At 44.0% G+C, this 27,090-nt stretch overlaps 1 protein-coding gene across 1 annotated transcript in view; it reads right to left on the bottom strand.

Moving 5' to 3' along the window:
• LOC134359587 (lamin-B1-like) overlaps window positions 1–27,090 on the bottom strand; it is a 202,019-nt gene that overhangs the window by 20,926 nt on the left and 154,003 nt on the right. Inside the window, exons 11-13 of the mRNA XM_063073086.1 lie at window positions 21,809–22,007; window positions 2,078–2,264; window positions 1,027–1,146 (exon numbers count right to left, since the gene is read on the bottom strand). Coding sequence (XP_062929156.1) covers window positions 1,027–1,146; window positions 2,078–2,264; window positions 21,809–22,007 — 506 coding nt within the window. The remainder of the gene's footprint in view (window positions 1–1,026; window positions 1,147–2,077; window positions 2,265–21,808; window positions 22,008–27,090) is intronic.

Below are 27,090 nucleotides of genomic sequence, written 5' to 3'. Positions count from 1 at the left end.
CCAAACCTTCCCATCCTAATAACATCCTCTTGAATCTTTTCTGCACACTTTCCATCCTATTGGCATCCTTTCTATAGGAAGTCACCAGAACTGAACACAACACTCCAAGTGTGGTCTCACCAAAGACTTGTACACAAACTCCGGTACACAATGCGCTGACCACAGAAGACAAGTGTGTCAAGCACTTATTTAATTGCCTGCTGCAAGTCATTATGTTGGGGAATTTCATACTGAGCTCGGCAGAATGAGAGGCCCATGGCAGAAGTGGAGGTGTTGTTCCTCAATCTTGCATTGGGCTTTGTAGTTACAGTGCAGGAGGGTTATAGACAGAGTGGTCTGAATGGAGTGGGTCGATGAGGGAGCTGACAACAGGAAGCCTGTGTGTACTGAGTGCATGGGGCTCCACAATGTGACCCTCTAATCTGTGTTTGATTTTTCCAGTGTAGAGGATGCCACATTGTGATCGTCAAATCTAATAAAGCAAAACTTTATCTGTATCTCTCTCTCTCCCCACAGATGCTGCCTGATCTGCTGAGTGTTTTCCAGCATCCTCTGATTTATTTCAAATTTCCAGCATCTGCATTTTAAAATATTTTCACTTCCAGTATTTTTGAAGAGATATCGCGGACGTAATATGCCAGGATTTCTTCCATCTTGTGTCATTCTGTAGAACTAAATGACTCACTAATACGTTTGTCTGGGCAACGTGCTGGTGTGGTGCATCTCTTTACAGTGCTAGCTGTAAGATTAGGGATCAATTCCCACCACTGTCTGTAAGGAGTTTGTGCACTCTTCCCGTGAACGGTTTCCCCTGCGTCCTCTGGTTTTCTTCATCATTCTAAAGACACACGGGTTAGAGTTAGTGAGTCGTGAGCACGCTATGTTGAGGATGGAAGCATGGCGACACTTGCAGAACAGCCCCCCACACAATCCTCGCTGATATGTTTCGATGCAAAATGATGCATTTCACTGTATGTTTTATACATGTCAAATAAAGCTAATCGTAGGTAAAATCATAACACTTGCCTGTCCATTGGGTTTGCAAAGGATGATTGTGTAGTCAGGACCACTTGCAAACTTATTGCATTCCTTCCATAAAAAGTCCTTTGGAGGGTTATGAGGAACCCGTGCATCTGCTGCCCAAACCTGTGACACAATGATTTAAGCCATATCAATGCTTTGAAACAAACATTACCTGCAGGAGGATAAGTGAAAGGGTCAGGAGAGGGCAGATTATACAGAAAACATGAGAGCATTTTGGTGAAAATAGCAGGAAAGCGACCTATAAATGGTGGGGAGTTCAGAGTGACTGGGGTACACTGGTACAGAAGTTACTGGAGGCTGACAAGCAAGTGCAGCAGATGAGCAGGAAGACAGATAGTACGTTGACTTTAGAACAAGTGGGCTCGTATACAGGAGTAATGAATTCTAAAGTGATTCACTATGGAAGGTCGAACTTGAGTGGATAGTCAGCCACTGTTTCCCAGGGTGGAAATGGCTAACAGGATGTGCATAATTTTAAGGTGATTGGAGGAAATTATAGGGTGGATGTCGGAGGAACGATTTTTAATACAGGGAGTGCATGGAGTGCCCTGCCAGGGATGGTGGTAGAGGCAGATACATTAAGAGCATTTAAGAAACTCATAGACAGGGACATAGTTTTAGATAAATGGAGGGAAGGATTAGATTGATCTAATAGTAAGTTTCAAAGGTTGGCACAACATGGGCCACAGGACCTGTATGTTGCTGTAATTTCTATGCTCTATTGTTCACCCCAGGGGGATGCGGAGTAGCACTAGGTATGGAGTCCCAGGACTGAGATACAGATACACCTGTTGACCACTCCCCCACCACACCCGCTCCTGTGTATTCCTTACAAAGGTCACCTCGTCGGCATAGTTGTGAGGAGATTTGGGAGGTAGTGGAGGTGTGTGCAGAGGGGAAAACCTAACCTGCTGATGAAAGAGCAGTGATGCTTTCTCAAGCCTGAATGACAAATGACTTGGAGAGGAGATTAGCATGTGGCTTATCATCAACAACCTTGAACAGTCCGATGTCGATCTTCTTTTCAACCTACCGTTACACAAGCCCCTGCATTTACTCGGGTTCTGGGAGGGAATCTATATATTGTTACGGGCTGTCCGCCAATATTCTGCTGCAGAATATGGCTTCCAATGTCCTCCTCTGTGTCTTGGGAGATGTTTAGAAGTCGAACAAAGTGGCCATTGGTAGCAACTTCCACAATTTTTATATTCCCAATGGTGCTGGAATAAAGAAAAAGTTAGTGCTTTTGTTTGCTAAGTTGGTGAATGTGCAAAGTAAGAGATAAAAATAAGTAGGTCTGTTGAGGGTTCAGCGTACTAATGAACAAAACATATCCATCTACGTCTTAGCTGAAGTTTTAAGCATTCATCTCCTTGAAAATGTATCTCAGTGTAGAATATGGTGTACTTTAATAATAAATTGACTTTGAACATTCAACTTGGATGAGCTAATCTGCCAGGAGGAGAAATCTGACAATATAAAATTAAAGAAAAAATATAATACAGATCTTTGGTTGCCATTTTTCAAGCTAATATGTAGAAAGCAAACCACCTGATATAACACTGAATTAAAAGAAGGCCAATATTAAGTCATATAACTTCCAATTTTACTTTAAAATTACAACTTTCTGCCATTTGCTATAAACAGCTCAGAGGTTCATTATCCATAGCGGAGTAAAGAAAGACAAGCATCATTAAGGATAACTTCTATTCTTTTTCAGGATAACACCACTTGTTCCAATCAAACCTTCTCTGAGTCATCCTAGCCTTCATTCCCTGTTCTATCATTTATTTGCCTCACTACATACCCACCAATCACCATATACTGCACTAAGGATACTACCCAATCACTATGTGTTTTATTAATCATGCCAGCCAATCACAATCCCTTTCACCACTCACACTAGCCAATCATAGCTTCATGCTAGCTTCAACCACCACAGCCACGAATCAGCAAATTCTCACCAGCCAATCACTATGCCCTTCATCCACCACAGCCACGAATCAGCATGCCCGCCAGTCACTGAGCCTTTAATCACCATGCCATCTAATCCCTGTGGACCATGGAAAAAAGAGAATGAACACAATGGGAGGAATATGTGGACGTTGTGCAGAGGGAGAGGGTGGGGGGGGTGGAGGAGAGAGAGGGTGATAGAGTCCAGGTGGATTAGGAGGGGAGAGAAAGAAAAAAGGGAGCCATTCCCAGAAGGTTTTCAGTTTGATGTTCATGCTGTCAGGCTGTCCCTCCCCCCCTCCTTTTTTACTTTCCCTCTTTTTTCCATGCCCCATCATCCGCTTTTATCAGATTCCATCATAGTCAGCCCTTTGTCACTCCGACCCATTACCTCCCAGCTTGTGATACCATTTCCTCTCTCTGAGTCCAACCCTCTCACCTGTCTAGCAACCCCTCCCTCCCCTGGATCCACCCACCACCCACCACTTCCCTCCACCATTTTATACTGACTTTCTCCCCTATTTCCACTCTAGATGAAGGGTCTCAACCAGAAATGTGGGTTGTCCATTTGCCTCCACAAATGCAGCCTGGCCCACTGATCTCTCTCTCCCTTCCTTTACTCCCAGTCTTTCTCTCCCCCTCTTCCTTTCCTTCACCTTTACCCTCTTCCTCTCTGCAACTCCTCATGGTTTTGCACAGAGAAACCTTCTCTTTATTACCTACCTTCCGCCATCAACTCCTGCAATTGAACAACTCATGCACAATAATATAATACGATATAGGAGCAGAATTAGGCCGGCAGCCCATTAAGTCTGCTCTGCCATTCTATCATGGCTGATTTATTATTCCTCAAACCCATTCTCCTGCCTTCTCCCTATAATCTTCAATGCCCTTACTAATCAAAAACCTATCAACTTCAGTATAGATATACCCAATGACTTGGCCTCCACAATTACCTGAGACAATGAATTCCACAGATTCACTATCCTCTGGCTAAAGAAATTCCTCCTCATCTCTGTTCTAAATGGATGTCTTTCTACTCTGAGACTGTCAATGGCAGCCTACCAGAAAAAGCCCCCTTTATTCCCAATCGTCGCTTCTTGCCAGAGAGCCAATATTCAATCCATGCTAGTGAATTTCCTGTAATACCATGGGCTCTTGTCTTGTTAAGCAGTCTCACATACGGCACCAAAGTCCTTCTGAAAATCCAAGTAAACAACATCCACTGACTCTCCTTTGCCTATCCTGCCTGTTATTTCCTCAAAGAATTCCAAAAGATTTGTCAGGCAAGGTTTCCCCTTGAGAAAATCATGCTGACTTTGACCTATTTTATCATGGGCCTCCAAGTTCCCCAAAATCTCATTTTCAATAATAGACTCCAAAATCTTTTCAACCACAGGCTAAATGGCCTATAATTTCCTTTCTTCTACCTCCCTCCCAACTTAAAGAGTGGAGTGCCATTTATAATTTTCCAGTCCTCTGAAACTATTCCAGAATCTAGTGATTCTTGAAAGATCATCACCAATGCCTCCACAACCTCTTCAACTACCTCCTTCAGAATCCTGTGGTGTAGTCCATCTCATCCAGCTGACATATCTACCTTCAGACCTTTCACCTTCACACGCACCTTCTCCTTAGTAATAGCAACTTCTGCTCTCTGGCATTCTCGAATTTCTGGCATACTGCTGGTGTCTTCCACAGTGAAGGCTGATGAAAATATTTACTACGTTTGCCTTCCATTTCTTGGTCCCCCATTTCTACCTCTCCAGCATAATTTTCCAACTGTTTAATATCCATTCTCTTCTCTCCTTTAACTCTTTATATATCTGAGAAAACTGGGTATCCTCCTTTATATTATTGGCTAGCTTATTGAGGAAGCACTGAAGATGCTGGGTGGGATGTAGATTGGGTGGGTTCTTCACTGAGAGTGGCTTGGTGTGTCACCACTAATCTACTTGACTTTGTTCTCACAAAATTGCCTGTGTTAGATGCTTCTGTCCACGATGGAAGGAATGACCAACATACATTCTTCTTGGAGACAAAGTGCTGCCTTTACACTAAAAGCACCTTCTACCACATTTTGTGTCTCATCAGTTATGCCAAAAGGGATGTACTTGGAGCTGATGGCTGCTCAGAGCTGGGCAGCATGGAGCATCAACAGTAGCATAGAGATCCGTCACCATCTGTAAGCTCATGGCCTGTGTTACGATACGTGGGTTTCAACCCAAAGAAGAGTGGCTGGGGTCGCTTAGCACTTTTGTGCAAGGGCGCTTATTCGGTGTGTCAAAAAAATGAAACTTACAAAAATGAACAAAAATAGCAAAAAGAAAACTGCCAGTATTTACAAAAGGATATCTACCAGAAAACACATCAGTTCTGTAATTATACTTGGTCAGTGTGAACTCCTGACAGCTTGATCTCTCTCTCTCTCTCCCTGCCGAGAGCGATCCACCCTGTATTCTTAGGTACTAGGACTTAGCGTCTTTAATTACCCATAAGGTCAACAAGACTACACATAAATCAGAATATGATATAGTTACAATCATATTACAAAATAAATAGAAGTATCTACTTTAAATACAGTATACAAACAATATATACACATCACAAACAAGAGGAAATCGGCAGATGCTGGAAATCCAAGCAGCACACACAAAATGCTGGAGGAACTCAGCAGGCCACACAGCATCTATGGAAAAGAGTACAGTCGACGTTTTGGGCCGAGACCCTTCATCAGGACTGGAGGAAAAAAGATGAGAAGTCAGAGTTAGAAGGTGGGGGAGGGGAGAGAGAAACCCAAGGTGATAAGTGAAAGCTAAAGGGGGAGGGATGAAGTAAAGAGTTGGAAAGTTAATTAGTGAAAGAGATACAGGGCTGGAGAAGGGGGAGTCTGATAGAACAGGACAGAAAGGTCATGGAAGAAAGAAAAGAAAGAAAATATATACACATCATTTACACATCCCCATTACTAAAGAAAAGGAATATTCCACTGTGTATAGTGGGAAAGGGACCATAAAACCAAACCCTTTTTGAACCATTACGAGACTATACTGGCGGAAGACAGTGAAGTGCACACACACTCAGCGGAACGACAGGCAAGATTTGCGTATGTGTGACTGCGCGCGTGGAAGGAGTGTGTTTACCAAGCGGTCTCCGTTGCATTACCACCCAGCTCTCCTGTGGTCATGATGTTCGGCAGCAGAGGCAGGTTGTCTGCACTAACATTTCCTTTCCCTGCTAGGTCCTTCGTTGTCTGAATCCATGTTAACACCCTGTGATCTGCTTAAAGGTCAATCTCCCTGCCAAGGAGGTAGTACTGGATGTTGCCAAGGACCCTCTTAATGGCCAGACACTCCTTTTCAATCCTTAGATTCCCTTGGGAGGAGTTTTCAGCTTAGATAAAGGACAGGCCACTCTTCACCAGGGTCCTTCTGCCAACACTGCTCCAATATCTTAATACTCCTGAAGCATCCACGTGGACGAAGAATTGTTTGTTAAAGTCTGGGCTCTGAAGAACGTTTGAGGAACACATGTGAGCTTTAAGGGCTTGCAAGGTGTCCTCACTCTCCCTTGTCCGTGTCACTGAGTTGCTTAAAGACTTCCCAGTAAGATTAGTTCGAGGTGCTGCCAGATTGGCAAACTAGGGAATGAAACTGCAATACCACCCTACCAGACCCAGGAAGGACTTCAGTTCCTTCTTGGTGCGAGGTCGACGACTGTTATGGATTGCTTCCTCTTTGTCCACCTGTGTTCAAATCTCTCCATGTCCCAACTGGTAGCCAAGTTATCTGGTTTCCCTTTTTGCCCACTCACATTCTTGCAGATTGAGGTTGAGACCAGCAGCATGAATATTCCCGTAGAACCTGCTCAGATGCTCCGACCACATCTGGCAACCATGTCATCTCGGTAGGCCACACTGCAGTCCCCAAAGCCTTGTAACACCCAGTCCATCAACCACTGTAACGGTGCTGGTAGACCATGAAGACCAAAGAACATCTCTGTGAACTGAAACTGACCCAAGGTGTGCGGAAGGCAGAGGGGGGTTTTGATTGGTCATTTGGGGAATATCCCAGTAGCCTTTACTAATTTTAAGTGTAGTTTTCCCATCCAATCCTTTCTAGTAGGTCATCAATGCGGGACATAGGACAAGCATCAAGAAAAGAAATGACATTCAACTTCCGGAAATCAATGCATACCCTCAGGTTTTGTGTCTTCCTTCTTGGGGATGATGATGAAAGGTCACCTCTCACTGTTTAAAGGCTTGATGAATGTCGGCTCCAGCATGATCTGAATCTCATCCTTCGGGGCTCCCACAAGTTGCTTCAGCACTCTGTAACAGTGTTGGTGTACTGGATCTTGGTTAGGTCTGATCCTGATGGAATGTCCTGGTCTCTGCTGGAACATCTGTGGAAGGTCAGCAAACACCCTCTGCAGTTCCACTGGTTGGTTGGCCATTGAGACGGGGGAGGTCAACCTTCCCAGGCCTCCATGACCCATTCCGAGTCTTCATCAATGGGTACTTCATCTGTACAAATAGCAGCAGAGGCAGGAGAAACAGTATGTTTCTCGCAGCACCACTGCCGGTCTGACTTTCTAGGCCTTTTGGTTCCTTCCTCGCACAGACTGGCATTCAAGTCAGGCAGAGACTGTAACCCGGCCATTGGTTTGGTTTTAGCACGAGTCATGACAAAATAAGAAACAGCACTATCCACTCCTGGATTAACAGATGGATATAATTGGCTACTTCCCTTCTTCTGTAACTCATTTACAGGCAAATCTCTCCCCAAAATCATGTCAACTGGTGGCTTTTCCAGCAACCCCACTTTCATCAAGTACTTGTGGTCATCCAGCTCCACAGTGAGGTCTGCCAGTGGATCAGACTTCCAGTTACCATGGATACATTGGACAGGTGTTTGGTGACTGTAGTTGACACCAAAAGCAGGAGCATGGCTTTTCTTAATGAATGATTGTGAGCTACCAGAATCTGAAAGAGCTGTTACAGGTTTTCCGTTAACTTTAACTGTTATAAACACAGGCTCCTTCTCCTCACATTCTGCTTGTTTTCGACGACCATACTTGCAATCATTACAGTCTTTATCAGCATCGTCACATTCTCCCTACCTTGGTACATAGCACATACCTGACAATTTTGGCTTCTTAAGAGGACACGCAGAGGACTTATGACCTGGCTGCTGACAATGGTAGCAAATAAAACAACCTACCAAAGGTTTTTTTTTGCTCTCGTTTCTCCCAATTCTGTAGAGTTACGCTGAGAGTCCCTTGGAGTGTTAAGCGTCTCTGTTGCTTTGGAATGATGGCAGTGATGATGCCCCCTTGTGGCCATGGAGGTACTGCAGGGTGAGTTGGACTGCAGCAAGTCCAGCCACTGGCTTGTGCTCTTGGACCCATGTTCTGGTGTCTGGAGGAAGAACCTGCAGCAGCTGCTCCAGAACAATGGCCTCACCAAACTCCTCCCTGGACTTCTGCTCTGGTCAAACTCATCAGCAGTAGAAACCCTTCAGGCAATGATACATTTCAGTGGGTGACTCCCCTGGTGGTAGAATATTGGATAGAAAGCCTTGATGATAGCTTCCTACCGAGATATCAAATTTAACCAGCAGCGCTTCCTTGAGGTCAGGATAGTTGTTGGACCTCTCTTCATCCATTGCAGTGTGGGTTTCAAGAGTTTTACGCAACAGTACGGCACAAGCTGGCAGGCCCATTCCTCCTCTGGCCATTGCCATATCTGGGCTAACTTATTGAACCTGAGGAAAGTTCACAATACCTACCTCCTCGTTGACAAGAAGGCATCTTGGACCCTTTTGCAGGCTTTGGAGTTCCTTCCTAAAAGCATCATTTCTCCTCCGCTGGGCAGGCAAAGAGTCTCGGAACAGATTTTCCGACAAAGGTTCAGACGGTTTGGCTCTGGGCTGAAGTTCTCCTCCTTTGAGGTCTCCACCATTTCCCGGACATCTGCTTCATTTTTCGCCTTAGGGGGTTTCCTGACATGGGACCAGAATCTCATTCTTCTCCAAGTTGAACTGCCCTCCTTCTGACTTGTCATCCCACCGCTGCCACCATATATCATGATTCATCGGTTTTGACCCAAGGAAAAATGGCTGGAGTCGCTTAGCACTTTGTGCAAGGGTGTTTATTTGGTGCATCAAAAAATCAAACAGAAAAATTAGCCAAAATGGTGAAAGGAACACCGCCGACATTTACAAAAAGGTATCTACCAGAAAACACAGCATTAGTTCTGTACTTAATCATGGCCAGTGCAAACTCCAGGCAGCCTCAGCCTGATATATATATATATACACATATGAATCGGAATATGATGTAGTTACAACCATATTACAAAATAGACTGAGCTATCCACCTTAAATATAGTATACAAACAACATATACACATCACTTACACATCCGCATTGTGAAGAAATGGAATATTACACTGTGTATGGCAGGAAGGGCGCCATAACACCATGCCCTTTAGGACGCATTAGTAGAATATACCAGCGAGAAGACCATGAAGTGCACACACTCTGTGCAACGACAGCCAGAACCAACAAGGCAATGTGTGTGTGTGTGTGTGTGTGTGTGTGTGTGTAAATGTGCACTGTGTACGGAGTGCATTTACCGAGCGCTCTCTATCACAGCCTGGCATACCAGATCGATGCAGGGATCCCATGAGCTTCGGTGAGGAGTGACAATGGACATGCGGGGATACCCCACAAATGAACAGCAGCAAAGGAGTAGCTGTATTCGAAACCACAAAAACAGCATGCAATAGACAGCGGTAGGCATTCCCACAATCAATAGATCGGATTAGATCTCTACAGTCAAAGTCAGGATTCATTATTCTGAATGAAAAACGTACTTGCAGCAGCATCACTTGTGCATAGCATTGGAAAAGAAGCATTCAGAAGAAAATCAATCAAGTATAGATTATATGCAATTTTTACAAGAAAGAATACAATTAGAACAAAGTAAAAGCAAGGTCCACAGTCATGTAATCATTGTACTGCTATACCGAGGTTTTGCCATATTGATGGTGTAAACACCAAGAACATCCCCATTCTCACTAACGTCTGTGCCCAGTGTGTGATTGCCGAGGCTCTAGCAACCATGTTTAACAAAAAATGCACAGCAATGCCCAAACCCCAAGAAATTACTGAATAAATAAATAAATGGCCCACATCCCAATAAATATCTGAGGCCCTCTGTTGGTCAGGATGACCATGGATATCTTGTCCTAGCTGTCTACGTGATATGCAAGCCAGGGCAGTATGAGATGGAGAGCAAGCTGTAGCCCATATAGCAGGCCCTGGAGATTAGCTCTTTCAGTTATAGTAACGTCTGGACTTGGAGCATGTATGGTAGCAGGGGGAAGCCCAGCAATTAATGTTAGTTTTAGAAGTTCGTATTGATCAACTTACTCCACATGGAATCAGTTTGGATGAAATTCTCCAAGGCTTTGCTAGTAAGTCACTTCCCAGATCATGTGCTGGATTTGACCTGGAGCAGAGTCTGAGACCCATTGTGATCTCAGTGACTGTGGTTGGATAAGGACTGGGAGGTGAAGGACAAGGAAAAAAATGTTTTCTGTTTATTTCACTTTCATGCTTCGAAATAAATTTATGTTTTTAATATTTTAGAAACATAGAAACATAGAAAACCTATAGCACAATACAGGACCTTCGGCCCAGAAAGCTGTGCCGAACATGTCCTTACCTTAGAACTACCTAGGCTTACCCATAGCCCTCTATTTTTCTAAGCTCCATGTACCTATCCAGGAGTCTCTTAAAAGACTCAATCATTTCCACCTCCATCACCGTCACCGGCAGCCCATTCCACACACTCACCACTCTGTGTGTAAAAAACTTACCCCTGACATCTCCTCTGTACCTACTTCCAAGCACCTGAAAACTGTGCTTTCTCATGATAGCCATCTTAGTCCTGGAAATAAGCCTCTGACTATCCACACGATCAATGCGTCTCATTGTCTTGACAACCTCTATCAGGTCACCTCTCATCCTCCGTTGCTCCAAGGAGAAAAGGCCAAGTTCACTCAACCTATTCTAATAAGGCATGCTCCCCAATCCAGGCAACATCCTTGTAAATCACCTCTGCACCCTTTCTGTGGTTTCTACGTCCTTCCTGTAGTGAGGTGACCAGAACTGAGCACAGTACTCCAAGTGGGGTCTGACCAAGGTCCTATATAGCTGCAACATTACCTCTCAGCTCTTAAACTCAATTCCACGATTGATGAAGGCCAATACACCGTATGCCTTCTTAACCACAGAGTCAACCTGTGCAGCAGCTTTGAGTGTCCTATGGACTCGGACCCCAAGATCCCTCAGATCCTCCACACTGCCAAGAGTCTTACCATTAATACTATATTCTGCCTTCATATTTGACATACCAAATGAACCACTTCACGCTTAACTGGGTTGAACTCCATCTGCCACTTCTCAGCCCAGTTTTGCATCCTATCAATGTCCCGCTGTAACCTCTAACAGCCCTCCACACTATCCACAACACCCTCAACCTTTGTATCATCAGCAAATTTACTAACCCATCCCTCCACTTTCTCATCCAGGTCATTTATAAAACTCATGAAGAGTAGGGGTCGCAGAACAGATCCCTGAGTCACACCACTGGTCAATGCCCTCTATGCAGAATATGACCCGTCTACAACCACTCTTTGCCATCTGTCGGCGAGCCAGTCCTGGATCCACAAAGCAATGTCCCCTTGGATCCCATGCCTCCTTACTTTCTCAATAAGCCTTGCATGAGGTACCTTATCAAATGCCTTACTGTAATCCATATACACTACATCTACAGCTCTTCCTTCATCAATGTGTTTAGTCACATCCTCCAAAAATTCAATCAGGCTCGTAAGGCACGACCTGCCTTTGACAAAGCTATGCTGACTATTCCTAATCATATTATGCCTCTCCAAATGTTCATAAATCCTGCCTCGCAGGTTCTTCTCCATCAGCTTATTAACCACTGAAGTAAGAGTGGTTACTTTTAAACTTTATTCTTTAGAATTATTCAAAACTTTAAGGCACTTTTAAACCAGATTTGACAACAGTAGCAAATCAACTCTCATAAGATGATCAGTGCAAGTCATAGTGTTAAAAATGTCATGTAATGAGTGGTGAGCATTGTGTAGATTTGTGGGAGATTTCATAAGCTCTTTCTTTAATATTCAGAGAGTCATAGAGCACTACAGCACAGAAATAGGCCCTTCAGCCCATCTAGACAGTGCTAAACTGTTATCCTGCCTAGTCCATCGATCCACACCTGCAACACATCCTCTACACCCCTCCCCATCCATGTACCAAACTTCTCTTAAATGTTTGGTAGTAGGTGATTATGTGTTGAAGACTCCAGCAATCTACCCAACCAGACTCAATCGCATGAGCTTCCATGTAAAAGTAAAGGGAAGTGGATAATTTCTTATAATGGGTTAAAAAAGAACACAAATTGGTAAAATGGCCTTTATTGTAAAAGGGGGAGGGGGAGTTAAGTATAAAAGCTGTAGCTGGAAAGATCTCCTCTTTAAATCCAAAGAAAGAATAGCTGGTGTTGGAGATAACTCCTGAAGGAGTTATATACAGAACCCCCAAAGAGTAGGATGTGGTCTACAAATTACAATTGGAGATAGAAAGTGCTTGCCAAGAGTGTAATGTTACAATAGTCATGGTGGATTTCAATATGCAGGTGGATTCGGAAAAGCAGGTTGATACTGGATTCCAAGGGGGAAATTTCTAGAATGCCTACGAGATAGCTTTTTACAGAAGCTCATAGTTCAGCCCTCTAGGGGATCAGCTATTCTGGATTGGGTGCTGTGAACTGGAATTTATTAGACAGCTTAAGGTAAAGAAACCCATAGGGCAAAGTGATCATACTATGATCAAATTCACCCTGGCATTTGAGAAAGAGAAACTAAGGTCAGATGTATCAGTATTACAGTGAAGTAAAGGGAATTACAGGGGCGTGAGAGAGGAGCTGGCCAAAATGTATTGGAAAAGAACATTGGCAAGGATGATGGTGGAGCAGCGATGGCTGGAGTTTCTGGAAGCAATATGGAAAACACGGGATATATACATCCCAAAGAGTAGGAAGTACTTCAAAGGCAAAATAACAAAACCATGGCCTACAAGAGAAGTCAAAACCCACATAAAAGCTAAAGAGAGAGCATATAATAGAGTAAAAATTAGTGGGAAGTTAGAGGATTGGGAAGTTTTTAAAGCAACAGAAGGCAACTAAAAAAGTCATTAAGAAGGAAAATATGGAATACAAAGGTAAGCTAGCCAATAATATTAAAGGAGATACAAAAAGTTTCTTCAGATACATAAACAGTAAAAGAGAGGCAAGAGTAGATATTGGACTGCTGGTAAACGATGCTGGAGAGGTAGTAATGAGGGGACAGCGAAATAGCGAATGAGCTGAACAAGTATTTTGCATCTGTTTTCACTGTGTGAAGACACTAGCAGTGTGCTGGAAGTTCGAGAGTATCAGTGGGCAGAAGTGTGTGAAGTTGCCGTTACCAGGGAGAAGATTCTTTGGAAACTGGAAGGTCTGAAGGTAGATAAGTCAACTGCACTAGATGGTATATAACCCAGGGTTCTGAAAGAAGGGGCCGAAGAGATTGTGAAAGCATTAGTAATGATCTCTCAAGAATCAAATGATTCTGGCATGGTTCTGGAGGACTGGAAAATTGCAAATGTCACTCCACTCTTCAAGAATGGAGAAAGGCAGAAGCAAGGAAATTATAGGCCAGTGGTTGGGAAGATGTTGTAGTCGATTGTTAAAGATGTGGTTTTTGGGTACTTGGAGGTACATGATAAACAGGCTGTAGTCAACATAGTTTCATCAAGGGAAAGCAGGATAGACAAAGGAGAATTGGAGGATGTTGTGTACCTGGAATTTTAGAAGGCCTTTGTCAAGGTGCCACACCTGAGGCTGCTTAATAAGTTAAGAGTCCATAGATTTACAGGAACAATACTAGCATAGATAAAGCAGTGGCTGATAGGCAGAATGTAAAGAGTGGGAATAAAGGGAGCATTTTCTGGTTGGGTACTGGTGACTAATGCTGTTCCACAGGGATCTGTGTTGGGACCGTTTCTTTTTATGTTATACGTCAATGACTTAGATGATGGTTTTGTAACAAAGCTTGTGGATGACACAAAGATCAGTTTTGAGGCAGGTAGTTTTGAGGAAGTAGCAAGGCTTATGAAGGACTTAGACAGATTAGGAGAATGGGCAAAGAAGTGGCAGATGGAATACAGTGTTGGGAAGTGTACAATCATGCACTTTGGTAGAAGAAATAAAGGTTAGACTATTTTCTAAAAGGAGAGAAAATTCAACGATCTGTGGTATGAAGGGACTTGGGAGTCCTCCTGCAGGTTTCCCTAAAGGTTAATTTGCATGTGAGGAAGGCAAATGTGATGTTAGCATTTATTTCTAGAGTACCAGAACATAAAAGCAAGGATGTAATGTTGAGGCTCTATAAAGCACTGCTCACTTGGAGTATTGTGAGCCGTTTTAGGCTGCTTACCTAAGAAAGGATGTGCTGACATTGGAGAGGGTTCAAAGGAAATTCAGGAGATTCAGAAAATGATTGCAGGATTGAATAGCTTGTTATATGAAGAGTGTTTGACGGCTCTGGGACTACACTCACTGGAATTCAGAAGAATGAGGGGTGACCTCATTAAAACCTATCGAATGGTGAAAGACCTTTTTGGAGTGGATTTGGAGAGGATGTTTCCAATGGTGGGGGAGTCTAAGTCCAGAGGACACAGCCTCAGAACAGAGGGGTGCCCTTTTAGAAAAATGAGGAAGAATTTCTTTAGCTAGAAAGTGGTCAATCTGTGGAATTTTTTGCCATTGGTGGCTGTGGAGGCCAAGTCATTTGGTACATTTAAGGCAAAGGTTGATAGATTCCTGATTAATCAGGGCATGAAGGGATTCATGGAGAAGTCAGGAGATTGGGGTTGAGAAGGAAAATGGATCAGCTGTGATGAAATGGTGGAGTTGGCTCGATGGGCCAGATGGCCTAATTCTGCTTCCATATTTTATGGTCACATGGTCTTATAATGTAGAGTAGATACCCTAGACTGGTTCCTGGGGTGAAAGACTTGTCTTGAGAGGAGGAATGAAGTAGGATAGGCCCATTCTTCCTGGAAGTTAGGAGAATGGGAGGTGACCACATGCTATCATTGTGAGAGGATCCGACAGGATGGTCCTTCAGGCTGGTCCTTCAGGCTGGAACGTGCAGAAGCAGAGGTCATGGTCTCAGGGCACAAAGTCCGCTGTTTAAGGCTGACAAGAGGAGAACTGACTAAAATGTATCATTAATAACTGTCTAATTATTAAAACTAGCAGGTCTTAATAACGCAAACATGAGGAAATCTGCCGATGCTGGAATTTCAAGCAACACACATAAAAGTTGCTGGTGAACGCAACAGGCCGGGCAGCATCTCTAGGAAGAGGTACAGTCGACGTTTCAGGCTGAGAACATTCGTCAGGACTAACTGAAGGAAGAGTTAGTAAGAGATTTGAAAGTGGGAGGGGGAGGGGGAGATCCAAAATGATAGAAGAAAACAGGAGGGGGAGGGATGGAGCCAAGAGCTGGACAGTAGATTGGCAAAAGGGATATGAGAGGATCATGGGACGGGAGGCTAGAGAGAAAGAAAGGGGGAGGGGGGAAGCCCAGAGGATGGGAAGGGGGTATAGTGAGAGGGACAGAGGGAGAAAGAGGAGAGAGAGAGAGAGAGAGAGAGGAAGAATACATATATATATATATATAAATAATGGATGGGGTACGAGGGGGAGGTGGGGCATTAACGGAAGTTAGAGAAGTCAATGTTCATGCCATCAGGTTGGAGGCTACCCAGATGGAATATAAGGTGTTGTTCCTCCAACCTGAGTGTGGCTTCATCTTGACAGAAGAGGAGGCCATGGATAGACATATCAGAATGGGAATGGGACGTGGAATTAAAATGTGTGGCCACTGGGAGATCCTGCTTTCTCTGGTGGACAGAGTGTAGGTGTTCAGCAAAACGGTCGCCCAGCCTGCGTCGGGTCTCGCCAATATACGGAAGGCCACATCGGGAGCACCGGGCGCAGTATATCACCCCAGTTGACTCACAGGTGAAGTGTTGCCTCACCTGGAAGGACTGTCTGGGGCCCTGAATGGTGGTAAGGGAGGAAGTGTAAGGGCATGTGTAGCACTTGTTCCGCTTACACGGATAAGTGCCAGGAGGGAGATCAGTGGGGAGGGATGGGGGGGACGGATGGACAAGGGAGTTGCATAGGGAGTGATCCCTGCAGAAAGCGGGGGGGGGGGCGGGGAAGGGAAAGATGTGCTTAGTGGTGGGATCCCATTGGAGGTGGCGGAAGTTATGGAGAATTATATGTTGGACCCGGAGGCTGGTGGGGTGGTAGGTCTTAATAACGCATTTGCAACCTGGAACAGAAAACTCTGAGGAAGATTCTCCTGGGCTGTTCCTGTGCCTCCAGGAAAATGGAGGGTGAAGATTTCTTAGCTTGAATTCTGAGCGACAATTCCTTGTTTCTGACTCTGTGAATGTGTCTCTCTCATTGATGCTCCTTCTGTTTCTGTAGCTCTCTCCCCTTGATATGTCTGCATTTACATCTATGTCTCCAATGGGGATGAGGCATCCGCTTTTTTTTAGCATCACCTCGGGTGGTACACTACTGCAGTGATGTGGCTCTTGCAGTCATTACCCACTCCACTGGGAATATCTGAACTGCCAGTCATTGATCACAGAGGACTAGCCTTACAAAGAAGAGCTAATGTTACACTTGGAACATAGTCATAGTCATAGTCATACTTTATTGATCCTGGGGGAAATTGGTTTTCGTTACAGCTGCACCATAAATAATAAATAGTAATAGAACCATAAATAGTTAAATAGTGATATGTAAATTATGCCAGGAAATAAGTCCAGGACCAGCCTATTGGCTCAGGGTGTCTGACCCTCCAAGGGAGGAGTTGTAAAGTTTGATGGCCACGGGCAGGAATGACTTCCGATGATGTTGCATCTCGGTGGAATGAGTCTCTGGCTGAACGTACTCCTGTGCCCAACCAGTACATTATGTAGTGGATGGGAAACATTGTCCAAAATGGCATGCAACATGGACAGCATCCTCTTTTCAGACACCACCGTCAGAGACTCCAGTTCCATCCCCACAACATCACTGGCCTTACGAATGAGTTTGTTGATTCTGTTGATGTCTGCTACCCTCAGCCTGCTGCCCCAGCACACGACAGCAAACATGATCGCACTGGCTACCACAGACTCGTAGAACATCCTCAGCATCGTCCGGCAGATGTTAAAGGACCTCAGTCTCCTCAGGAAATAGAGACGGCTCTGACCCTTCTTGTAGACAGCCTCAGTGTTCTTTGACCAGTCCAGTTTATTGTCAATTCGTATCCCAGGTATTTGTAATCCTCCACCATGTCCACACTGACCCCCTGGATCAAATAACAGTGTAATGCGTGCCCCAGTCTCCACTGCAGTAAAGCCAGTGGTTCATCCTCACCTGATTTCTGTTCCAAATTCAAAGTTCAAAATAAATTTATTATTGATGTATGTACAGTACATGTTACCATATCTATCCTGTGATTAATGTTCTTGTAGGCATTCACATTCGAACAAAGAAATACAATCAAATCATTGATGAACAGCACACAAGCAAACAACCAATTTACATCAGAAGGCAAACGGCAAACAAAAAAAGGAAACAAATAATCATAATAAATAAATAGTAAATAAATAATACTGAGAACATGAGTTTTGCAATTGGGAAGGGTCCTTTGTGAAAAGTATGCTTGACTTCAGTGGGAACTACATTCTTCCGTGGCCAAGGGCTGCTGGCTTTTGTTAAGTTTTGTAACTCCAGAAATTAATCAAAAGAAAAACATGGGGGAGACAGGGAAAACTTGTGTCTAGCTTCCTTTTTACTTTAGCGAGACGTATATGACCTGGTGGTGCAATGACATATGCCATTCACATACTTTTACATATAATCCGCAAAGCATTATGTAAACAACAAACAATACTTAATCAATATATTTATATTACTCAGATATGACTGAAATATTAAATACACACCAGTTTTAATATGCAGATATCATTAATCTTGCAGCCAGACAGGTTTATGTAACTGTGCACTGAACATCAGCTCAAGCTATGTCGTATATTCAACACCATGCCCTGCTCCTGAATAACATTGCTACAGTTGTTAATTCTGGTTTTACAAGATTTTCTTACACCACCTTGCACTGTGACTGCCCCACCCTGCTAACGTGCTTTCCTTTCAAATACTTCTCCAAATCGTTGCACACTACCTCAACGCACTGGGTAATGATTTGATCTGTACGAACAAGCTTTTCATTGTCTCTCGGTACATGTGAGAATAATGAGCCAATTCCAATCCCAGTGTTGTACACAAATCACAGATACAGATATGGCCCCTATGATTTCATCCAGGTTGTTTCTTGCCCAAGTCCTTCTGAAATCAACCCCTTCAGTCTCCAAGGCAATTCCGGTGCATTAGTTATCCCATCTCCAGCAGGGGTTGGATCATGTAGTGGTGAGACTTCATTGTCATGGTAACCAGAGAAGAAAGTAAAGACAAGTTGTACTTGAAAGTTGAAAGGGTGAGCAAATCCCCCAGGCAAAAAAGCACATCCACAGCAGCCTGCGCAATATCTCCGACTGAATTAGCACATTTGTGGGTGACACCAAGATTGGAAGCGTTGAGGAAAGCGGGATCTGAACCAGCTGGAAAAACGGGATGAAAAATGGCAAATGGAATTTAATGCAGATGAGTGTAAGGTATTGCACTTTGTGTAGAAAGTACAGAGTGAACAGTAGGGCACTGAGGAGTGTAGTGGAACAGGGATCTGGGAGTATAGTATTGAAAGTGGTGTCACAGATAGATGGGTTATAAAGACAACTTTTGGCACATTGGCTTTCATAGGTCATATTGAATACAGGAGTTGGGATGTTAAGTTGAAGTTGTATAAGACATTGGTGAGACCAAATTTGGAGCATTGTGTGTAGTTCTGGTCACCTACATACAAGAAACATATCAGTAAGTCTGAAAGACGACAGTGAAAATTCAGAAGAACGTTGCCAGGACTTAAGGATTTGAGTTACAGGGAAAGGTTGAATAGCTTAGGACTTTATTCCATGGAACATAGGAGAATGAGGGGAGATAAGATGAAGGTATACTAAATTATGAGAGGCATAGAGAGCGGTTAATGCAAACAGGCTTTTTCCACTGAGGTTGGGTGAAACCAGAACTAGAGGTCATAGGTTAAGGGTGAAGTGAATTATTTAAGGGGAATTTCTTCACTCAGAGGGTAGTGAGTGTGGAAGTGATGGACGTGGTCTTGATTTCAACTAAGAGAAGGTTGGATAAATACATGGATGGGAGGGGTGTGGAGGGCTGTGTCAATGGGACGAGGCAGAGTAACAGTGCAGCATGGACTAGCAGGACTGCAGGACCTGTTTCTGTTCTGCAGTGCTCTAAGACTCTGTTGACTCAAGATTCATAAATGATTTAAAGTTATGCCACTCTGGCCCAATATTGCAATCCCCTCCTTCTCTATCACATTATAGACTATAACCTTGAATCATAAACTTAGTCCATGGTTTATGCTGGATTTTCAACAGAGGCATCCAGTTACCTCCTCTCCCATGCTTTGACCCTACAACCTGGTACATTCTCTCTTTTCCAAGTACTTATCTAATTTAGTTTTGCAAATAAAGATTGAATCTGTTTGCACCATCCTGTCGCCAGTAGATTCCAAGCCACAACTCTCAGTTTAAACTAATTCTCTCTCACTTCACCCCCGCACCCCCCACTTCCCAGTTGCTTTGCAATTACTTTCAAGCTGTGGTCCTAGTTACTGATGCCTTCACTCCTACTTCTGCAGAAGGTAATCCAGCTTCTGCGGACTGTGGTCAGATACTAACTAGTAAGATTATATTGGGCAGTATATACTTACTTTTCTTTTTCAATCTTTTTATTAATTTCAAAATACAGAAACAAAACATAGCAATAATACAAATAGTAGGAGATATATGGTTACACTTAAAAAAAGTAATTGCAAAACCAAGTAGTGGAAATTAACAAAGCTCCCAAACGTGTAGATCTAACCACGGATAATACAAAGCAAAAAAAAAACTGGAAAAAAAACATGAAAAAGAAAAAAAAACAAAACCATTTCCAAACTTGTTTTATCTCCCTGTACTGTTGTTGGAGGGGAATGGAGTCGTCGACACTAAGGTTTTCTTCTTTTCCATTTTTAAGTTGTTAGTTTTGCCCAAGTCTTTTAGTTTAGTTGACCAATTTTGTTTTTCTTTGGGCAGTATATACTTACTGAAGCAGTAATCCAGAAGAAAAGACTGTGGAGACATTCATGTCTTGGGGAGAAAAAGTTCTGGTGTCAGGAAAGTGACTATGAAATTTTCAGAATTGCTTTTGAAACCCAAAGTGTTCATTAACGTCGTTTGGTCAAGAGGTATCTTGTTACTTTTATCAGAGTCTCTCCTCTCTACTCTCCCATCCCAGAGAATTTACAAAATCCTGAGAGTGTAAAATCACCAAACTCAAGGAGAGCTTCTACCTCACTGTAATCAGACCCTTATTACTCTTATTATCAGACTGTAATAGACCTCTTGTACGCTAACAGGTGAATGATCTCTCAGTCTACCTCACAGTGGCCCTTGCACTTTATTTGTCTACCTGCACTGCACTTTCTCTGTCACTGTAACACTACATTCTGCACTCTGCTTTTATTACCACAGTACATTTGAGATTCAAGATTATTTATTGTTGTTCTTCAGTGCACAAGTGTAAGAGAGAATGAAACGATTCCTACTTCGGAACCAACACAGCATAAAAAACACAATAACCATAAAAAGCATAATAAATATAAATATAAATTCAAATCTATAAAACACAATGTACAACCATGATCCCTTTCAAACATAATGAAGGCTAGACAATAAATGCAAGCGTAGCTCACAATCACAACCAAAGGATCCACTTATAAATATTGAATTGTTCTATAATCCAGTCATGTAACACCATGGTTCCTAAGGCTATCATAGCCGGGGGTGGGAGTGGGGATAAGCTCCCACTACCTATGAAGTGCTCCAAATGGCGTGCGACTCTAACAGCCTCTGACAACCACGTCCAACTCTCGGCCTTCACGTGTGGTTTAGCTACTAGGCCCGGTGAACTCTTTCCACTGACAAGAGAAGGGGCAAAGGTGGACCACTGGTGCCTCAAAACCAGTTGCTTCGGGCAGGTGGGGCTCGTCAGCCTTGGACGGCAGCCCGCCTAGGAGAAGGAAAACTCTGATTTTAAACCTCCGCCGCCTTGTGGCCATACCCACCCGTAGGAAAGGATATGGGAGTAAACCCTGAGGAAGAAATCTGGAGCCGGAGTCCCTAAGGCAGTTTGATGTTGTTTACAACTTCACTCTGGCAACCTTGGCGATGACACTGGTGCCAAGGTTGCTCTTCCCTTGGACTACATCCCACTGCATGGGTAACAGTCAGTTCCTTAACTCTTCCCGCCCAGGCTTGTACCCTGGAGAGGACACAGTCCACTGAAGGCACAAATCCATAATCTCCTGGGATCAACGGCTGCCTACTACTAACACCACTATTAACATGGAGGTGAACTCTTCCCAAATTGCTCCTCACACCACACTGGAAAAAGAAGTAAAGGATTAATAACTGGTTTTGGTTACCTGGCGGTGGGCGTATTCATGCCGCAGGCTGTCATGAGTGGCTTGGAGATAGGTAGCACTCTGCATGTGTTGTTCTTGTTCAACTCCTTCAGCATGCTGTTGAAATAATTGCCGCCTTGCCCAGCTTTGCAGCTGCTCGGAGGTCTGGTGGGAGGCCCAGTGAAATCCTTCTGTGGCTCATCATTACAACACTCCATTGCTGTAGAAGAAGAGATATCAGTGTAGCTGCTCCCAACAGCCCAGGTCCTATGGCTTGAAAATGGCCTCCAACACAGATGATTTTAATTTGATAAGCAAGGTCCTTTTAGATAGTTGCCCTTTAAAAGCTGCTTACTTAAACTTAGGGTGGAAATCTGAATATACACAAGAGATTCTGCAGATGTTAGAAATCCAGAGCAACACACACAAGGTGCTGGAGGGACTCAGCAGGTCAGGTAGCATCACTGGAGGGGTCTCGGTCCAAAACCTCGACTGCTTATTCCCCTGTATGCTGAGTTCCTCCAGCATTTTGTGGGTGTTACTGTGGTTGGATATGTGAGTTTGAGCAGTAGATAAAGGGAGGACAAAATGTTGAATGTTACAGGCACAGCAGAATTGTTGTAAACCTAGATGAGTGCAGTGGGGCGGAATAGTATGCAAGTGCACAGGGGGAACACCGTGATACACCCCTCTCCCTGCTGATCTCCTGGACTTGTGGATGTCACAGCTCAGAATCACAAGGTGGGGATCAGCAGGGTCTGCTCACTGCTCATCCCCTACTGTGATTGTGGCAAACACCAGTCAGTAGTCTCTAATTGTAGAGTGCAAATAGCAAAAATAGATTGTCGGGGTAGACATAAAGAGTAGTGTCAAAAAGTATTTTTGTTTCATACATCCCAGCTTCAATTGGTATGGTAACAAATATCAGCTTATTTTTAAAGATCTACAACTTGCGAATGACACAAAGCTGGGTGGCAGTGTTAGCTGTGAGGAGGATGCTAAGAGGATGCAGGGTGACTTGGATAGGTTAGGTGAGTGGGCAAATCCATGGCAGATGCAATTTGATGTGGATAAATGTGAGGTTATCCACTTTGGTGGCAAAAACAGGAAAACAGATTATTATCTGAATGGTGGCTGATTAGGAAAAGGGGAAGTGCAACGAGACCTGGGTGTCATTATACACCAGTCATTGAAAGTGGGCATGCAGGTACAGCAGGCAATGAAAAAGGTGAATGGTATGCTGGCATTCATAGCAAGAGGATTCGAGTACAGGAGCAGGGAGGTACTACTGCAGTTGTACAAGGCCTTGGTGAGACCACACTTGGAGTATTGTGTGCAGTTTTGGTCCCGTAATCTGAGGAAAGACATTCTTGCCATAGAGGGAGTACAAAGAAGGTTCACCAGATTGATTCCTGGGATGGCAGGACTTTCATATGATGAAAGACTGGATCGGCTAGACTTACACTCGTTGGAATTTAGAAGATTGAGGGGGGATCTTATTGAAACGTATAAAATCCTAAAGGGATTGGACAGGCTAGATGCAGGAAGATTGTTCCCGATGTTGGGGAAGTCCAGAACGAGCAGTCACAGTTTGAGGATAAAGGGGAAGCCTTTTAGGACCGAGATTAGGAAAAACTTCTCCACACAGAGAGTGGTGAATCTGTGGAATTCTCTGCCACAGGAAACAGTTGAGGCCAGTTCATTGGCTATATTTAAGAGGGAGTTAGATATGGCCCTTGTGGCTAAAGGGATCAGCGGGTATGGAGGGAAGGCTGGTACAGGGTTCTGAGTTGGATGATCAGCCATGATCATACTGAATGGCGGTGAAGGCTCGAAGGGCCGAATGGCCTACTCCGGCACCTATTTTCTATGTTTCTATGTTTCTAACTGTTGCTTCATGCAAACAATACTTTCACTCAGGCTTGTGACTGTTCTTCACTTGAGTATCTCTCTTAAGGTATTAGACTTTAATTAAGTAAAATTGGGCAGTGGGAAATATTACAGCGATGTAAAACAGAGTTGCCAATCTTCAGGATATTGCTAGTGGGAAATCGCCAGGAGATTAAACATACCTTTAGTCTTCTTCAGTTGTTGGAGTATTGGAGTGGTGGTGAGGTACCTGGGTGAGATGTTTGGAGATGGACATTGTGGAAAGGACTGGAAGAACACATCCAATGACAGCAAACCTAACGCTTTGTGGGTTACTAGTCCTTTCTGAGTAGCATCATTAATTCCTTTCCTTCAATAGCCTGTAGATTCCTCAAAGCAATTAAACGTTGTGGGTGCTGGCATCCAGGAATGATAGGAGTTAGTTGATTGGAAGGGGGTGGGGTGGAATAAAGAAGGGGTAATTTCAGTACCAGGGATGATTCTGGGGAAGATGAAATGGAGATCATGGAGTGAAGGGGAAGTTGGTACAGTGGAGGGAAAATGCAAAGAGTCACAAAGGATAGAGCTTAGGTCCAGAACTTACCCTGTACATCGAGTACATTATTATGCTGCGGTGACCATGTTGTGCCCAACGAGTGCCCACCCATTAGTCTTCTGGCAGCAACATGGTCCAAGTGCATCTGAGCTGCTCTGACAGGGATGTTTAACGGGGAATGATAACGCACTGGGAACCTCTGAAATCAAGCTGTGAGTGACTCACACTCAGGAGGTGCCAGAGTAACACAAAACAATTGGGAAATGATCACTGCGAAGCTTTCCTCTGAAACTCTGAATTTTCAGGTCCGTGGGACCAGAGTAAGCGATGACGTGCTTAGATTTCCGAGGGCCATAGTTGTCCATTGAGCACGGTGAGCAGGAGAGGGAGGTGGTATGGACTCGCCCTAGGACGCTGGGAATGATGCATTTGGGCATCCAGGAAAAGTGATGAACCAAGGTACTCTCTGGAGCATTGGAAAATGTAATTCCCAGGGCTCTGTTAAAGGGAGATTATCCATCTCTACTGAATTGGGTCAGCAGGGTGGGGTGTTACAAATATTATGAATTTAGGTGGCAGCAGATAAACACTAAAACAGCTTGGACTGTATTTTTGCTGTTCTTCCTCTTATTTCTTCTTTCTAATGACTGGAAAAGCCTGCGGAAAGCACCTGAACAACTTTTGTCCCGCTGTTCCAAGACTCCTGCACATTAAAGGTGAACTATTGAACCTGCAATCGACTTCATCATGACCCTTCACTTCAGCGTCTACTGGCAAAGCACGTTCTCTGAATCTGTAACAGTATATTCTGCATTCTGTTAATGCTTTTCCCTTTGTACCACCTCGATGTACTTATGTATGGAACGATCTGTATGGAAGGCATGCAAAACAAAGTTTTTTGCTGCACCTGTGACAATAATAAACCAGTTCCAGTTCCAATTTCTGTAGCAGAAAGCTTTCACACGCTTGGGGAATAGCTTCCTTCCGCAGTAAGAGGAACATCAGAAGAAGAGGAGATTGTTCCCCTATTTGATTAGATCATATTGAATCTGGAGACTTGTGCTGTGTGGGGTGGGTGGGGGGGAATGCAGGAGAACCAGTAGGCTTGCATCTGACGGTATCTCAGTGCTGAAGTGGTATTGCTGAGCAATGCACTGGGAGCAAGTCTAACTGCTCTGTACCATGGGGCAGTGTTCTAATGCTGGAAGAGTAGTGTAAATGCTGCTAGCAGCTTGAGTCCTTGTTTTGTGTAAGAGATTGCCCTTGCCTTGCCACCACCTTGTCAAGATAAGTACAGCAGCTTCTGAATTTTAAAGAAGGTAGTTAATTATAGACACAAGAGATTCTGTAAATGCAGAAAAACTTGAGCAACACACACACACACAGAATAGAAACATAGAAACATAGAAAATAGGTGCAGGAGTAGGACATTCGGCCCTTCGAGCCTGCACCGCCATTTATTATGATCATGGCTGATCATCCAACTCAGAACCCAGCCTTCCCTCCATACCCCCGACCCCCGTAGCCACAGGGGCCATATCTAACTCCCTCTTAAATATAGCCAATGAACTGGCCTCAACTGTTTCCTGTGGCAGAGAATTCCACAGATTCACCACTCTCTGTGTGAAGAAGTTTTTCCTAATCTCGGTCCTAAAAGGCTTCCCCTCTATCCTCAAACTGTGACCCCTCGTTCTGGACTTCCCCAACATTGGGAACAATCTTCCTGCATCTAGCCTGTCCAATCCCTTTAGGATCTTATACGTTTCAATCAGATTCTCCCTCAATCTTCTAAATTCCAACGAGTACAAGCCCAATTCATCCAGTCTTTCTTCATATGAAAGTCCTGCCATCCCAGGAATCAATCTGGTGAACCTTCTTTGTACTCCCTCTATGGCAAAGATGTCTTTCCTCAGATTAGGGGACCAAAACTGCACACAGTACTCCAGGTGTGGTCTCACCAAGGCCTTGTACAACTGCAGTAGTACCTCCCTGCTCCTGTACTCGAATCCTCTCGCTATAAATGCCAGCATATCATTCGCCTTTTTCACCACCTGCTGTACCTGCATGCCCACTTTCAATGACTGGTGTATAATGACACCCAGGTCTCGTTGCACCTCCCCTTTTCCTAATCGGCCACCATTCAGATAATAATCTGTTTTCCTATTTTTGCCACCAAAGTGGATAACTTCACATTTATCCACATTAAATTGCATCTGCCATGAATTTGCCCACTCACCCAACCTATCCAAGTCACTCTGCATCCTCTTAGCGTCCTCCTCACTGCTAACACTGCCACCCAGCTTCGTGTCATCCGCAAACTTGGAGATGCTGCATTTAATTCCCTCATCCAAGTCATTAATATATATTGTAAACAACTGGGGTCCCAGCACCGAGCCTTGCGGTACCCCACTAGTCACCGCCTGCCATTCTGAAAAGGTCCCGTTTATTCCCACTCTTTGCTTCCTGTCTGCTAACCAATTCTCCACCCACACCAAAACCTTACCCCCAAAACTGTGTGCTTTAAGTTTGCACACTAATCTCCTGTGTGGGACCTTGTCAAAAGCCTTTTGAAAATCCAAATATACCACGTCCACTGGTTCTCCCCTATCCACTCTACTAGTTACATCCTCAAAAAATTCTATGAGATTCGTCAGACATGATTTTCCTTTCACAAATCCATGCTGACTTTGTCCGATCATTTCACTGCTTTCCAAATGTGCTGTTATCACATCCTTGATAACTGACTCCAGCAGTTTCCCCACCACCGACGTTAGGCTAACCGGTCTATAAGTCCCCGGTTTCTCTCTCCCTCCTTTTTTAAAAAGTGGGGTTACATTAGCCACCCTCCAATCCTCAGGAACTAGTCCAGAATCTAACG

Source organism: Mobula hypostoma, chromosome 20 (assembly GCF_963921235.1).
Source record: "Mobula hypostoma chromosome 20, sMobHyp1.1, whole genome shotgun sequence".
NCBI classification, from domain to species: domain Eukaryota; kingdom Metazoa; phylum Chordata; class Chondrichthyes; order Myliobatiformes; family Myliobatidae; genus Mobula; species Mobula hypostoma.
Note: the sequence above shows the minus strand (reverse complement) of the source record. Positions and strands in the feature narration are given on the sequence as shown.